At 36.3% G+C, this 16091-nt stretch overlaps 1 protein-coding gene across 5 annotated transcripts in view; it reads left to right on the forward strand.

Moving 5' to 3' along the window:
- The window catches only part of PCMTD1 (protein-L-isoaspartate (D-aspartate) O-methyltransferase domain containing 1), an 85346-nt gene extending 75724 nt beyond the window's left edge, over positions 1 to 9622 (forward strand). For 4 of the 5 annotated variants that reach the window (XM_055286450.2, XM_055286449.2, XM_055286451.2 and 1 more), the window contains one exon: positions 6498 to 9622. In XM_055286450.2, coding sequence (XP_055142425.1) covers positions 6498 to 6865 — 368 coding nt within the window. In that variant the 3' untranslated portion in view covers positions 6866 to 9622. The other variant, XM_055286452.2, reaches the window with a different exon arrangement.
- Positions 9623 to 16091: the final 6469 nt, after the last annotated feature.

Consider the following 16091-nt stretch of genomic DNA (forward strand, 5'->3'; position numbering starts at 1 on the left):
CTGGGCCTGCAAATAGTATAAAATCCTATATATATTATGTTTTTTTATCTGATAACTGAGGCAGCTGCTAAGTTACTAACAGGTGGGTGGTATGTATGGTGCGGAAATGGTAGACAGAGGGGTGATTCACATCCCAGGCAGGACAGCATGCAATTATACTACACTACTCAGAACAGCTCACAATTTAAAACATATGAATTGCTTAATTCTCAAATTTTCCATTTAATATTTTCAGACCTTGGTTGACCATAGAAAGCGGAAACCGTGGAAAGTGAAACTGTGCATAAAGGGAGACTACTGTACTTGAAATTCTACAATAAGGAGAAAAGTCATCAGTAACCAACAGTAACTTATAAAAATAAGTCAGGAATTATGTGAATTTCTAAAAAATAAAAGCTTCATATAGTAATATTCAGAGCATGAAAAAAGTTTTGAAAATTGATATTTGCCAAAATTTAATAGGATGTGTGGAGAATAAGTTTTTGTGGGTGTGTAGAAGTAATTCAAAATAGCTTTCTGTTGAGAGGACATTATTCCTTAATTGCAGGAAATTAAAATATGAAAGAATGCGACTACAAAAAAAACCAAAAATTATATATACATAAATTCTTTGCCAAATGTATCTTGTAGTAATCAAATTGCTCATATTAAACAACTTACTAAAGTGGAGTCATAATTTTTCATCTTGATTGACCACTAATTTTATTACATTTAAAAATCCTATTCTGTGGTTTTTTTGTTTGGGGTTGAGGAGAAGACATTCTAAAAAGAAAGATGCATTGTTTAAAGTTCAGGGGCAGAAGAGACTTCATAAATTGTGGGACTATATCACATTGAGCTATATGAAGTTGCTGTTTTTGAAGGTCATAAAAGACCCCCAAATCATTAGTTTTGTATGGTTCAACCTAAATAAAATGCCCTTTTCAATCTTTGTTAACAAAAATGATTTCTGACTCCTAGGCTCCTATACAATCTACATACAGCCTACCTTTTGGGAAACAAATGGAGCCTAAATGTGTGTGTTGGAGATAACCTGAACTGTAATTTTGGAGTAAAAGTTTATTTTTTATTATATTTTAAGTTCTGGGGTACATGTGCAGAATGTGCAGTTTTGTTACATAGGTATACATGTGCCATGGTGGTTTGCTGTACCCATCAACCCATGACCTACATTAGGTATTTCTCCTAATGCTATCCCTCCTGTCCTCTAGCCCCCCATCCCTTGACAGGCCCTGGTGTGATGATGTTCCCCTACCTGTGTCCATTTGTTCTCATTGTTCAACTCCCAGTTATGAGTGAGAACATGCAGTGTTTGGTTTTTGGTTCTTGTGATAGTTTGCTGAGAATGATGGTTTCCAGCTTCATCCATGTTCCTGCAAAGGACATGAACTCATCCTTTTTTATGGCTGCATAGTATTCCATGGTATATATGTGCCACATTTTCTTTTATCCAGCCTATCATTGATGGACATTTTGGTTGGTTCCAAGTCTTTGCTCTTGTGAATAGTGTCACAATAAACATACATGTGCATGTGTCTTTATAGTAGAATGATTTATAATCCTTTGGGTATATACCCAGTAATGGGATTGCTGGGTCAGATGGTATTTCTAGTTCTAGATCCTTGAGGAATCGCCACACTGTCCTCCACAATGGTTGAACTAATTTACACTCCCACCAACAGTGTAAAAGCGTTCCTATTTCTCGACATCCTCTCGAGCATCTGTTGTTTCCTGACTTTTTAATGATTGCATTCTAACTGGCATGAAATGGCATTTCATTGTGGTTTTAATTTGCATTTCTTTAATGACCAGTGATGATGAGCATTTTTGTATGCTTGTTGGTTGCATAAATGTCTTCTTATGAGAAGTGTCTGTTCATATCCTTTGCCCACTTTTTGATGGGGTTTTTTTCTTGTAAATTTCTTTGTAGATTCTGCATGTTAGCCCTTTGTCAGATGGATGGATTGCAAAATTTTTCTCCCATTCTGTAGGTTGTCTGTTCACTCTGATGATAGTTTCTTTTGCTGTGCAGAAGCTCTTTAGTTTAATTAGATACGATTTGTCAATTTTGGCTTTTGTTGCCGTTGCTTTTGGTGTTTCAGACATGGAGTCTTTGCCCATGCCTGTGTCCTGAATGGTATTGCCTAGGTTTTCTTCTAGGATTTTTATGGTTTTATGTCTTAGATTTAAGTCTTTAATCCATCTTGAGTTGATTTTTGTGTAAGGTATAAGGAAGGGGTGCAGTTTCAGTTTTCTGCATATGGCTAGCCAGTTTTCCCAACACCATTTATTAAATAGGGAATCTTTTCCCCATTGCTTGTTTTTGTCAGGTTTGTCAAAGATCAGATGGTTGTAGATGTGTAGTGTTATTTCTGAGGCCTCTGTTCTCTTCCATTGGTCTGTATATCTGTTTTGGTACCGTACCATGCTGCTTTGGTTACTGTAGTCTTGTGGTATAGTTTGAAGTCAGGTAGTGTGATGCCTCCAGCTTTGTTCTTTTTGTTTAAGATTGTCTTGGCTATGCAGGCTCTTTTTGGGTTCCATATGAAGTTTAAAGTAGTTTTTTCCAGTTCTGTGAAGAAAGTCAATGGTAGCTTGATGGGAATAGCATTGAATCTATAAATTACTTTGGACAGTATGGCCATTTTCATGATATTGATTCTTCCTATCCATGAGCATGGAATGTTTTTCCATTTGTTTGTGTCCTCTCTTATTTCCTTGAGCAGTGGTTTGTAAGTTCTCCTTGAAGAGGTCCTTCACATCCCTTGTAAGTTGTATTCCTAGGTATTTTATTCTCTTAGTAGCAATTGTGAATGGGAGTTCACTCATGATTTGGCTCTCTGTTTGTCTGTTATTGATGTATAGGAATGCTTGTGATTTTTGCACATTGATTTTGTATCTGAGACTTTGCTAAAGTTGCTAATCAGCTTAAGAAGATTTTGGGCTGAGATGATGGGGTTTTCTAAATATACAATCATGTCATCTGCAAACAGAGACAATTTGACTTCCTCTCTTCCTATTTGAATACGCTTTATTTCTTTCTCTTGACTGATTGCCTTGGCCAGAACTTCCAATACTATGTTGAATAGGAGTGGTGAGAGAGTACATCCTTGTCTTGTGCTGGTTTTCAAAGGGCATGCTTCCAGTTTTTGCCCATTCATATGCTATTGGCTGTGGGTTTGTCATAAATAGCTCTTATTATTTTGAGATACGTTGCATCGATACCTAGTTTATTGAGAGTTTTTAGCATGAAGGGGTGTGGAATTTTGTCGAAGGGCTTTTCTGCATCTATTGAGATAGTCATATGGTTTTTGTCATTGGTTCTGTTTATGTGATGGATTACGTTTATTGATTTGCATATATTGAACCATCCTTGCATCCCAGGGAGGAAGCAGACTTGATTGTGCTGGATAAGCTTTTAGATGTGCTGCTGGATTCAGTTTGCCAGTATTGTATTGAGGATTTTTGCATTGATGTTCATCAGGGATATTGGCCTGAAATTTTCTTTTTTTTGTTGTGTCTCTGCCAGGTTTTGGTATCAGGATGATGCTGGCCTCATAAAATGAGTTAGGGAGGATACCCTCTTTTGCTATTTAAATTTAAAATAAGTTTTCCTAGCAGTCAGGATTAGTATTGTCTCATCTGTTAAATCCTAATCTCATAACTGGAGGCATTGGAAATGAGACTGTTAAGGAATAGACAATATGGAGGATGTTTAAATAATTAGGAATGAGACTTATATAAAAGGTTTTGTGTCATTCAAAAGAACTTTTTTTTTAAAATTGTTTGAGACAGGGTCTCACTCTGTTGCCCAGGCTGTAGTGCAGTGGCATGACCATGGCTCACTGCAGCTTCGACCTACCCAGGCTCAGATGATCCTCCCATCTCAGCCTACTGACTAGCTGGGACTACAGGCGTGTACCACCATCCCCGGCTAATTTTTCTCTTTTTTGTAGAGATGGGATTTCACCATGTTGCCCAGACTGATCTCAAGATCATGGGCTCAAGTGATTCACCTGCTTCAGCCTCTCAAAGTGCTGGGATTACAGGCTTGAGCCATTGTGCCTGGCCCAAAAGAACTTTTAAATGAAGCTCACATGAATGCTACTTCAGGAGTTCTGAGTGTTAGCAGCTACCAAAGTCAAGTCTGAATCTTTTTCCATGGTGGGTCCAGTTGGTCTTGATAAATTTCAGGTATTCCTCTGATGATTTAGGATTGAAAGATACATCGCTGGAATAGCACACAGCATTGGCAAAGGAAGAACATAATTACGGTGTTGGCAGAGAATACCAGTAACAGAAAAATTCAAGAGCCAAGATCAGCTGAAAAGACTGATACAGTTTCTATTTCCTAGCTCCTTTATAATTTCTAAAACTTTAGGGTAAATTTATCCTTCACTCTGTCCCTTTACAGAGCTCTCTCAGGCTTTGTTCTGGGTGCTTTCCTCTACTCTTAGTCTTTGCATGTCACAGTGGGCTGATGACGTGAGATTAGCATCTCCAGCCCTGACCTTGCCCCTGAGCTCCAGAGTCATGATCTTATGGTGGCTTATGGTGGGAAAGGCAGCATACACTCTGCAGTCAAAACCTGCATTCAGTACGTAATCTCTTAGCATTCAGTTATTACTTGTAAAACATTGAAAATGGTGACGAGTATAACATTGTAGTTGTTATTATTATCTCTGAAATCTCCACTTTGGATAAGTGATAGACAATTCACATCTAACACAAACTAAGTACATTTCTAAATTTTTTTCTCAACCTGTTCGCCCCTGTATCTTTGTCATGTCAGTCACTGATACCAGCATCTGCCCAGTTGCTCAGGCCAAAACCTTAGATGTTTTCCTTGATTATTTTTTTTCCCTCCCTCATCCCCTACAGCCAATCCTTTTCCATCCTATCTTCAAAATATATTATACCTGAAATTTGTCCATCTCTCCCATCTACACTACCACCCTCCGTCAGAGTGTGTTCATATTTCTAGTGGATTACCAAAGTATTCCAGCTGATCTCGTGCTCCCAACTTTATCTGCACTAGTCTTCCTTCGGCTCCTTGAACATGCTAAGCTCGTTTACCTTTTAGGTTCCCCCTGCCCCCAAGATGTTTACATGGCTGTTATATCATCTAGATCTTAGCTAGGACAGGATCTTCTCAGGGAGACCTTTATGACCACCCAATAGAAAGCAACCAGGGCCAGGCGTGGTGGCTCACACCTGTAATCCCAGCACTTTGGCAGGCCAAGGTGGGCGGATCACGAGGTCAGGAGATTGAGACCATCCTGGCTAACACGGTGAAATCCCATCTCTACTAAAAATACAAAAAATTAGCCTGGTGTGGTGGCACATGCCTGTAGTCCCAGCTACTCGGGAGGCTGAGGCAGGAGAATTGCTTGAACCCGGGAGGCGAAGGTTGCAGTAGCTGAGATCACGCCACTGCACTCCAGCCTGATGACAGAGCGGAACTCCGTCTCAAAAAAAAAAAAAGAAAGAAACCAGAACCCCACTTTCTATCATATCATTGGCGTTTTGCTTTTTTTCTTGTATTCCTTATTTTTCTTCTTTATAATTGATTTTTGTTTACCAACTCCTCACTGATTATGCAAATTGCATAAGTGCAGGGAGTGTAGACTTGGTAGTCTGAATCATCCAGTGTGTCTGCATGGGTTCTTTAACAGTGCCTGGCAGATATAGGTTAATACTTACTTGATGATGAATGTTAAATGACTTAGTGAACAATTTTGGAAGATGGGCAGAGCAGATGGTTTTTGTACATTTTTACATGTAGAGGGCCGGGCATGATGGCTTACCCCTGTAACCCCAATATTTGGGGAGGCTGAGATGAGAGGATCCCATGAGCTCAGGAGTTAAAGAGACCTGCCTAGGCAACATAGTGAGATCCTGTCTCTACAAATAATTTAAAAATTATCCAGGTGTGCTGGCGTGCGATTATGTCCCAGCTACTTGGGAGGCTGAGGCAGGAGGATCACCTGAGCTTGGGTGGTTGAGGCTCCAGTAAGCCGTGATTGTGCCACCACACTTCAGCGTGGGCTATAGTGAGAACTTGTTTCAAAACAAAAACTTTATAGGGGATGGGATCTCACATCTGTTGTTATGAATAAATAGTACTTTTCATATGATTTATACATCAAAAAGTATAAAAGATATGCAGGATAGTCTCTCTCCTGGTCTTGTCTCCTTATTACTTCACGGTCATGTACCCTGTTTCTAAATTCTTATGCTTCCAGAGAACTTTTACGCATATAAATGCCAACACACACACACACATGCCCCTGTACATTTTAACTTCTGTGCTGTCCATCAGTCCTTGGCATATAATGACTACTCCAAAACCTTTGTTAGATGAAAGGTAGAGTTTTCATATTTTCTGTATTTTCTAAAATATGCTAAGAAACACATTTTGTTCTATGAAAACAATGAACAGTAGATAATGTTTTATTTTTAATATTTTCTTTCTTGTGTTTTGTGTTTGTCTTTAGCTCCCTGTGCTGTCAGGAATCTACAGGACTTGGCTCGTATTTACATTCGACGCACACTTAGAAATTTCATAAATGATGAGATGCAGGCCAAGGGGATTCCTCAAAGGGCTCCACCCAAAAGGAAAAGAAAGAGAGTTAAACAGAGAATTAACACTTACGTATTTGTGGGTAATCAGCTTATTCCTCAGCCTCTAGACAGTGAGGAGGATGAAAAAATGGAAGAAGATAACAAAGAAGAGGAAGAAAAAGATCACAGTGAAGCGATGAAGCCAGAGGAGCCACCTCAAAATTTACTGAGAGAAAAAATCATGAAGCTGCCCCTCCCTGAATCTTTAAAAGCTTACTTGACATATTTTAGAGACAAATAACTTAGATCAAGAAGAAAGAATGCCTACTGATAATTCCTTTAGTCTTGAAAATGTAGCATTTGTTAGGAGTTAAAAGAGAATTATTTCTTTCATCAGAGCAAATTATAGTGGAAAAAAAATCACTTGTTTCTGTCAGTAACACAAATGATGTATTCAGTGAATAAAAGAACCCCTTTTATAAAATCTATTTTTCTTTAAATCTTGGAAAAATGTTGTTTTAGCTCGGAGTGATTTCAAAGTGGAATGCAACAGTAGTCAAGACTTGTGTACTATAAGTCCTTTTCTGATTCCTTACAGATTTGTAGTGATGAGGGTTAGATTTAATTTTATATATGGTTTAAATAATTGTTAAGCTTATATAACCTGATCTGAATTGCAGTTGTTTGCATTTCCTCTATGAAAACTTCATTTATCTAATAAGGAAATCAAATGCTTTGTAGACTATTTACCTTACTTTTGTTGCAATCACTGTTGTTGGGTTGCTGTATATATATTCCGGGCAATATATGAGTGCAATAACAATACAAGATACTGAATAATTTAGCTTTAAAAAATCCCACAAATTTTATGAAATTTTACAGCCCTGCTACTTTTGCTTTTGAATCTCTTGCCAAAAGACATGGGTAAAATATCTGCCTCTCTCATAGAGATTTTAAGAGCACAGCAAGTGAATTATTAAAATAGAAAGTATATACTTAATACAACTCTTTATATGGACCCTTTACATTTTCAGTATTTAAAAAAATGAGGTTATCTTAACTCTCTAGAATTTTAAAAGTATATTTAGAATTGTTTTTTCTGTAGTTCACTGTATAAAGTATTTGGTTTTTTAAAAAAAGCAAAACCATTGTTATGTGTGACTCTTGACAGGACACAGAACGAGTGAATGAGCATGAGTGAGGCCACTTTCTTGGATGGCTGTAAGTAGCAGGGCCAGGGTAGACCTGGTCAGCGGATGCACTTTAGCAGATGGAACTTCTAGTTTATCTGAATATTTATCTTTGACAAGGTAGGGCTGAGCCTACATTTGCTTTTGATCTTTCTAGTATAAGAAATATTCACAGAAATTGTATGTAGATATCCTTTGTTTTGAAAATCCTGTTCAGAATCATAGTGTAATCTTTGGGACCTATGCCATGTTCATTTCACTCCTTCCCATATTTTTCGTGTTTCTTTTGGTAAAACTATAATGGTTTTCATTTTTTACTTAATATCACACAATTAAACTGTCCATATTTGAGCTTTATTTTAGCTTATCAGTGATAAAAAACAGGTAGTAACTGCCATTGTTTGTTTGTTTGTTTTCCTAATAAGGCCTGAAAACAGCCATTCCTTGTTAAGAAAGTGTACAATGTAACATATTTGCTAGAGTTACGTGGATTATATATTTCTTAAAGGGAAAAATTGAGAGTATCATGGACTACCACCAGCATTATTATTACAGTAGTTACTCAGATTTGGTTAAGGAAGCCCAATCAATGTATAGTGAAAGGATTATTATCTCTCTGCTAAGATTCAGATATTGTTTCAGAAATCTCAGCTCCAGTAATTCCACAGCATCTAAAAACAAGTGTTTGTGGTCATGTGTAAGCATGAAATTGTTGCAAGTAAGTGAGGATATTTTAGTTATGTGAAAGACAGTTTCATGGAAGGTATTTGTTTTATACCAGTGGCTGGGATGGTGGAGTTGGGGTTATTTCTACAGTTTTTCTTAGATGATTACTAAACTGTTAAGAAATGCCCCATATCATTTGTATCTAGGAAAGAAAAAAATCAGTTTCATACTGTTGTCATCTGTCAGAAATGTTCATTTTATTTTGAATTAAATGTGGCTTTTGAAGTTACCTTGAATTCCTGGTGACCACGTTTTTATCTGGAAAACCTGGGGAAAGTTATCTGTCCCATCTCCCCTGCTTTTTTTTTTTTTGGTTGGAGCTGCTGTTTAGATGATACTTTTACTATGCAGGAGAGAGTTTTTGTTAAGGATATATTTGAAGATTGGCTTTTCCATATTGTCTTTCATTCTTTGACCGTGGCAAAGTGTACAGTAGATTTTCATGATCATTGCATATTTCTTGTCATTGAAATGTATCTTTTATGTTTTTAAATGCATTCATTTTACACTTGTGACTTTATCATTGACTTTAAGAGGTAGAAATAAAAAATGAAAATTAAAGCTAAAGCCTTTTTATCTATTAATGCAGATATATTAGAATAAGAATATTTTGGGTTTGTGTTTATTTTTTAATGAATTTATGTTTACTTCAGTATGGAAAATTATGCTTTATAGGTGGAGAAGTAGCAAATAAAGATTAAGTAAAAGTAAGTGAAAATGATGGGGAATATAGTATTGGAATTTTATGGCCAGATAAAACAATAAGTATCATCTAATTTGGGTGTTTATTTTGCAGATGAGAAAACAGACCTAGAACTGTGGGATGTTTTGCCTGAAACATACAGTGAGTTAGAGACAGGGCCTAAGATAGCTTCTAGCATCAGATCAATCCCAAGAATCCATCAGCAACCTCAGACCTACCCAAGAAGATAATTTAAATCTATACTGCTTATTGGTCAATATATTTGGTTCTAGTATTAATAAAGAAAAATGTTATTAAAATAGCATACATGGTGGTAAAATAAAATACAAAAAGTGTGTGTTGATTTATAGCTGTTTGAGATGATAAAAGTGAAGCAAAGCCTGTTAAATCATTGGAAGACTTGGAAAATTATTTTAAATAAACAATTACATATAATTAAGCATTTTTCTCCCATGGCCTGACTTTTATGTTTGTCTTCTTCTTTTTAAATTTAGGCAATCTCAGTACACCTATGGATATGCTCAATTATGGCATACAGTTGTCTTTATTTGGACATCTCACTGTCTTTTGACTGTTGCCACCTCTGAAGAGTATGGAAGCTTTTTAAAATTTATTTTTATAAAATATTCAGTAAGTAGGGAAATTTATAAAATATTCATGAAGTATAAGAAATAATTTAGTGTACATGTAGGTACATGTGTGTGTACCCATTAGGTTCAACTAATAGCTTTACAGTCTCCTGTGTGCCCCTTCCCAACCACATCTTAATCCTTCCCTTCTCAGGAGGAGGGATTTTGTGTTTATCATAATCTGCCTTTTTGTTCTCAATCACATGCCTGCATCTCTAAACAATGTATTTGGCCTCATACATGCTAGGATCCTACTGTACGCATTCAGCAGCTCTCTTTTTTACATTACCTTTCTGAGATTGCCCCATGTCGTATGTTGTTCTGTTACACTCACACTTCACAGTTTGTTCTACTGTTGGTGGACATTTTTTGTTCCCTCAAATAGTTCAGTTGTGAACATTCTTTTATATGTCTTGTGACTACATGTGTGAGAGTCTGCTTAGGGTGTACATCTAGGAGTAGAATTACTGGGTCATAGGAAATCATTTCTATTCACTTTTACCTGGATGGTGCAAATTTGCTTCCCAAAATAGTTTAACAGTATGTTTCTTCTAGCAATGTTTAAATGTCCCAGTTATTCCACATCTTCACCTACACATGACAGACTTTTGCCTTTTTAGTAGTGTGACATATCTTCTTAGGGGACTTTGTTACTTATGAAGGTTATTTATTAAGGGGGTTTTATCTTCAAGTGTTTCTTGGTTTTAGGATTCCTTTCTGCAAAGTGCTGTTCAAGTCTTTTGTAAATTTTTTTATTGGGTAGTTTCTTTTAAAAAATTGTTTTGTGGGATTTCCTTTTGCAGTCTAGATATTATTCCACTGTCAATTATATGTGTATTCCACTGTCAATTATATGTGTTGCAAGTATCTTTTCTCAGTTTATGGTTTCTTACTCTGTTTATGGTGTTTTCGATGAATTGACATTTTCAATTTTAATTGTCAGATTCATCTTCCTTCACCCTCAGTCGCAAGGTCATGGAAATATTAACCTATATTTTCTTACAGAAGGTCTGTGATTTTGCCTTTCACTTAAATCTGCACAATAGCTGAAATTGATGTTTGTGTATGGTGAGAAATAATAATCCAGTTTCTTTTTTTTTACTTTATTAATCAACTGTTTGAGGACCATGTTTTGAAGTTATTTTTTCTTCTCTGATGTGCAGTGTTAACTTTATCGTAAGTTTTCATATATTTTTGCTATGTGTCTAGGCTTTCTTTTTTGTTTTATTAGTCAGTTTATATAACCCATTGCCGACACTACACAATTTTATTTACTGGAGATTTACAATCATTTTTGATCTAGGAAGATAAATCCCTTCACTTTATATGCTAGGAGTTTCTTGAACCTGTGGACTGTAGACTTTAATATAAATTTCAGAATTGGCTTCTCAGATTACATACACACACACACACACACACACACACACACACACACTCCTCTTTGGCAGTTCCTTGAGAATCACTTTGAATTTATAGATCAGTTTATGCAAGAATTAACAAGTTTATGATATGGAGTCCTCCAGTCCATGAATATGGCACTTCTTTTTTTTTCGTTAGGCCTTATTAAGTATGGTTTGGCTCTAAGATCTAATATCTTTTGTCAGATTTAGTTGCAGATATTTTATATTTTTCAATGATGTTGTAGTTTATTAAAATTGTATTTTATTCCTTTTATTGGTTTTTGTACATTGATTAAATCCAATACATCTCTTTTGATTGTTTCAGGTTTTCTGCATAGGAAACCATATATTTGAATAAATTTTAGACAGTTTTTTTTTTCCTCTGGGTTTTTTTATTTTACCAGATTTGCCAGTTGTGGCCTCCAGTGTAACTGAATAGTGATGAGTAAGAGCAGCCTTATTTCTTTATTTTAATTTTTCCATAGGTTATTGGGGAACAGGTGGTATTTGGTTACATGAGTAAGTTCTTTAGTGGTACTTTGTGAGATTTTGGTGCACCCATCACCAGAGCAGTATACACTGCACCCTATTTGTAGTCTTTTATCCCTCACCCCCCTCCCGTCCTTCCCCCTACATCCCCAAAGTCCATTGTGTCATTCTTATGCCTTTACATCCTCATAGCTTAGTTCCCACACATCAGTGAGAACATAGATGTTATCACGGTATTTGATTTTCCATTTCTGAGTTACTTCCCTTAGAAGAATAATCTCCAATCTCATCCAGGTCGCTGCAAATGCCATTAATTCATTCCTTTTTATGGCTGAGTAGTATTCCATCGTATATATAGATATATATATCTATATATACCACAGTTTCTTTATCCATTCGTTGATTGATGGGCATTTAGGTTGGTTCCATGATTTCACAATTGTGAATTGTGCTGCTATAAACATGCATGTGCAAGTATCTTTTTTGTATAACGACTACTTTTCCTCTGGGTAAATACCCAGTAGTGAGATTGCTGGATCAAATGGTAGTTCTACTTTTAGTTCTTTAGGGAATCCCACACTCTTTTCCATAGTGGCTGTACTAGTTTACATTCCCACCAGCAGTGTAGAAGCATTCTCTGATCACTGCATCCACAGCAACATCTACTGTTTTTTTATTATGGCCATTCTTGCAGGAGTAAGGTGGTATCACATTATAGTTATGATTTACAGTTCCCTCATCATAGTGATGTTGAGCTTTTTTTTCACGTTTTCGTGTTTGTTGGCCATTTGTACAACTTTTTTTTGAGACGGAGTCTCGCTCTGTCGCCCAGGCTGGAGTGCAGTGGTGCAATCTCGGCTCACTGCAAACTCCGCCTGCTGGGTTCACGCCATTCTCCTGCCTCAGCCTCCCAAGTAGCTGGGACTACAGGTGCCTGCCACCGTGCCTGGCTAATTTTTTTGATTAGATTTGTACATCTTTTGAGATTGTCTATTCATGTCCTTAGCCCACTTTTTGATGGGATTGTTTTTTTCTTACTGATTTAAGTTTGTTGGAGATTCTGGATATTAGTCATTCGTTACACATACAGATTGTGAAGATTTCCTCCCACTCTGTGGGTTGTCTGTTTACTCTGCTGAGTGTTCCTTTTGCCATGCGAAAGCTCTTTAGTTTAATTAAGTCCTGGCTATTTATCTTTGTTTTTATTGCATTTGCTTTGGGTTCTTGGTCATGAAATCCTTGCCTATGCCAATGTTTAGAAGGGATTTTCTGATGTTATCTTCTAGAATTTTTATAGTTTCAGGTCTTATATTTAAGTCCTTAATCCATCTTGAGTTGATTTTTGTCTAAGATGAGAGATGAGGATCCAGTTTCATTCTCCTGCGTGTGGCTAGCTGATTATCCCAGCACCATTTGCTGAAAAGGGTGTCCTTTCCCCACTTTGTTTTTGTTTGCTTTGTCAAAGATCAGTTGTCTGTAAGTATTTGGGTTTATTTTTCTGAGTTCTCTATTCTATTCTGTGGGTTTATGTGCCTATTTTTATACCAGTACCATGCTGTTTTGGTGACTGCGGCCTTATAGTATAGTTTGAAATCAGGTAGTGTGACATCTCCAGATTTGTTCTTTTTGCTTAATTAGTCTTGCTTTGGCTATGTGGGCTCTTTTTTGGTTCCATATGAATTTTAGAATTGTTTTTTCTAATTCTGTGAAGAATGATGGTGGAGCCTTATTTCTTATTTTACTGCCTTTGTATAGTCATTTTTAAGTAAATAGCATGGTGTGTTTACAAAGAATGTTCTGCAGATTTTCATTGTAGTGTTCTATTAATGCTAATGGAATGAGTTAAAATTGTGTTCAAATTCAGTATACCCTAAGTAAATTTGTGTGTGTGCCCACATCATCTATGAACTGTGGAGAGAGACCTGGCAAAAGCTCTCATTTTGATGGTAGAATGTCAGTTTTTTTCTTGTAATTCTTTTGATTTTTGCTTTATTTCGGTGCGATAATATGTGGATTATGTCCATTTGGTGATTTGAACCTTTAACATCATGTAGGAGCACTCTTTATCTTTAGTAATATTCTTTGCTTCAAAGTCTATTTTGTCTGATGCTCATTTAGCAGTTTTCTTTTGGTAAGTAGTCACCTAGTATATCTTTCTATTCTTATTGTCAACCTTTTTTGTATCCTTATGTCTTAGGTGTGTTTCTTAAACAACATATAGCTGAGTTTCTTAAAAGTTACTCTGGCAGTCTTTGAATTTTACTTGAAGCACTGCATTCTTTTCATTTTCATTGTTACTATAGAGTGATATTTTGTGCTATATACCTATCAAGTTTTTTTTCTCCATTTTTTTAGGATTGATGATTCTTTTGTTTTTTGTCCATTATTAGTTTGAAAGTTATATGTTTATTTTTTCTGCTCTCAGTGATTACTCTCGACATTCTAATTCACTCACCTAACTTATAAACTTCTAAAGTTAGTTACTTGCTACTTGATACAAGCCACTTTAGAATACTTCGATAAACTCTGGAGTCATTACCTCAAAATCATATGCTAGTCTATTGTGTTTGAACTATATAATTTTAAGCCCCTTTGGTACACCATAACTATTATTTATCTAACCAATGCTTAGTTTTACTCCCACTTCCACTTGTTTTTTGCTCATTATTCCTTCTTCATTTTGGACCATCTCAATTTCCTTTTGCCTAAAGTACATCTTTTCAAATTATTTTAATGAAAGACTGTAGCTAACTCTTATTTTTTTCTGTCTGAAGGTGTTTTATTTTGACTTTGTTCTTGAAAAAAATGTCCATTTGTTATAGAATTTTAAATCAACACTTTAAAACACAAGAATTATGATTTCTTTGCATTCTGGCTTTCGTTGTAGCTATTAAGTCAACTGACAGCCATTCCTTTGAAGGTCATCTGTCTTTTATTTCTATGTGCTTTAAAGATTTCATCTTGACATTGTTAATATTATTGTCTTGGCACTGTTAATTTTCTGTAGTTTGATATAATGTGCCTGGGTATGAATTTCTTTTCATTTATTCTGCCTATTCTTGTAGCTGTGCGGGTTCATCTGTTTCATCAGTTCTAGAAATTCTTGGCTGTGTTTTTTCTTACAAATGTTGTCTCAACTTTATGTTTCTCAGCATTGAAATCTAGATTTCCTTAGATAATATCTTCCTATCACGAATCTTCTCTTTAGTTGCTTTAAATCTGCTGTTAAACTCTTACATTGAGTTTTAATATTTGTTGTATTTTAATTTATAGTTCTGTGTTTTCAAGTCTGCCTGGTTGTTTTTATAGTCTTCTACTCTTTATTAATATGTTCAACTCTTAAACATACTGCCTAATTCTGTTCTGTGTTGGATTCCAGTACGTGAACGCTTAAAGTGGGCTCATGCTCATAAGGGTTGATGGCTAGCTTTCATAACACTGTTTCTGTTTCTTTTAGATTTTGTGGGTTTTGACTGAGCCTGTATTGTAAACTGTGGGAATTATTAGAGGCCCCAGGTTGTTTTTGCCAAGGAGCACTGCCAACTTAGGACCTTTTTAAATGCTCCACTTAAAGTTTTTTGTACCATACAAGTAGAGTGGCCCGAAAATCCATGTGAAGGCTGCTTTGGAGATAGCACGCCTCCAGGAAGATTTGTTTGCTGCCTCTCATAGCAAGCTTTGAAATAGGTCATTTTACTTGTGTCTTCTGGGTTGTATAGGTGAGTGGGTGGAAGTGGAGGCAGGGGGCAGGTTTATTTCTAGTTCATCCTTAAGATATGGCTGCAGCTTTGTACAGGAAATTTTTGAAATAAGACTCTCTCGTAAGAAAGGACTTTTCTTTTTCCTGTATCCCTGCTACTCCAATTCCTGCAGTTCTTTTCACAGGGTTGAACAGACAGTCTCAAGCTGCACCAGCCTTCATTGTTTACCCACCTTGCTGGCTTCTTATGTTCACTTCATTTTTTGGTCTCTTGTATGTCTTACTGATTTCCTCAGTAATAGCACATTGATGCATTTATACGATTTTAAAAGTATTTTAATAAATTAGCCCATTTAGTCATTTTCACCTGGAAAGTTGTCCTAAATCACTGTCCAAAAGGACTTGCGATCATGAGCAAGGGCGATGCCTTGCAGTTCTTAGTCGTGTACTGACAGTTGGTAATCAGTAGATTTTTCTTTTTTTCATTCAACATAAGTTTAGGTTTCTAAAGTGGAAAGTTTTTTGTATTTTTTTTTTCCTGTAAAAAAAATGCTTTATGGGCTGGGTGCGGTGGCTCACCCCTGTAATCCCAGCACTTTGGGACGCCAAAGCAGGTAGATCACAAGGTCAGGAGATCGAGACCATCCTGGTCAACATGGTGAAACCCCGTCTCTACTAAAATACAAAAAA

The sequence above is a fragment of the Symphalangus syndactylus genome, chromosome 7 (genome assembly GCF_028878055.3).
Source record: "Symphalangus syndactylus isolate Jambi chromosome 7, NHGRI_mSymSyn1-v2.1_pri, whole genome shotgun sequence".
Lineage (NCBI taxonomy): Eukaryota > Metazoa > Chordata > Mammalia > Primates > Hylobatidae > Symphalangus > Symphalangus syndactylus.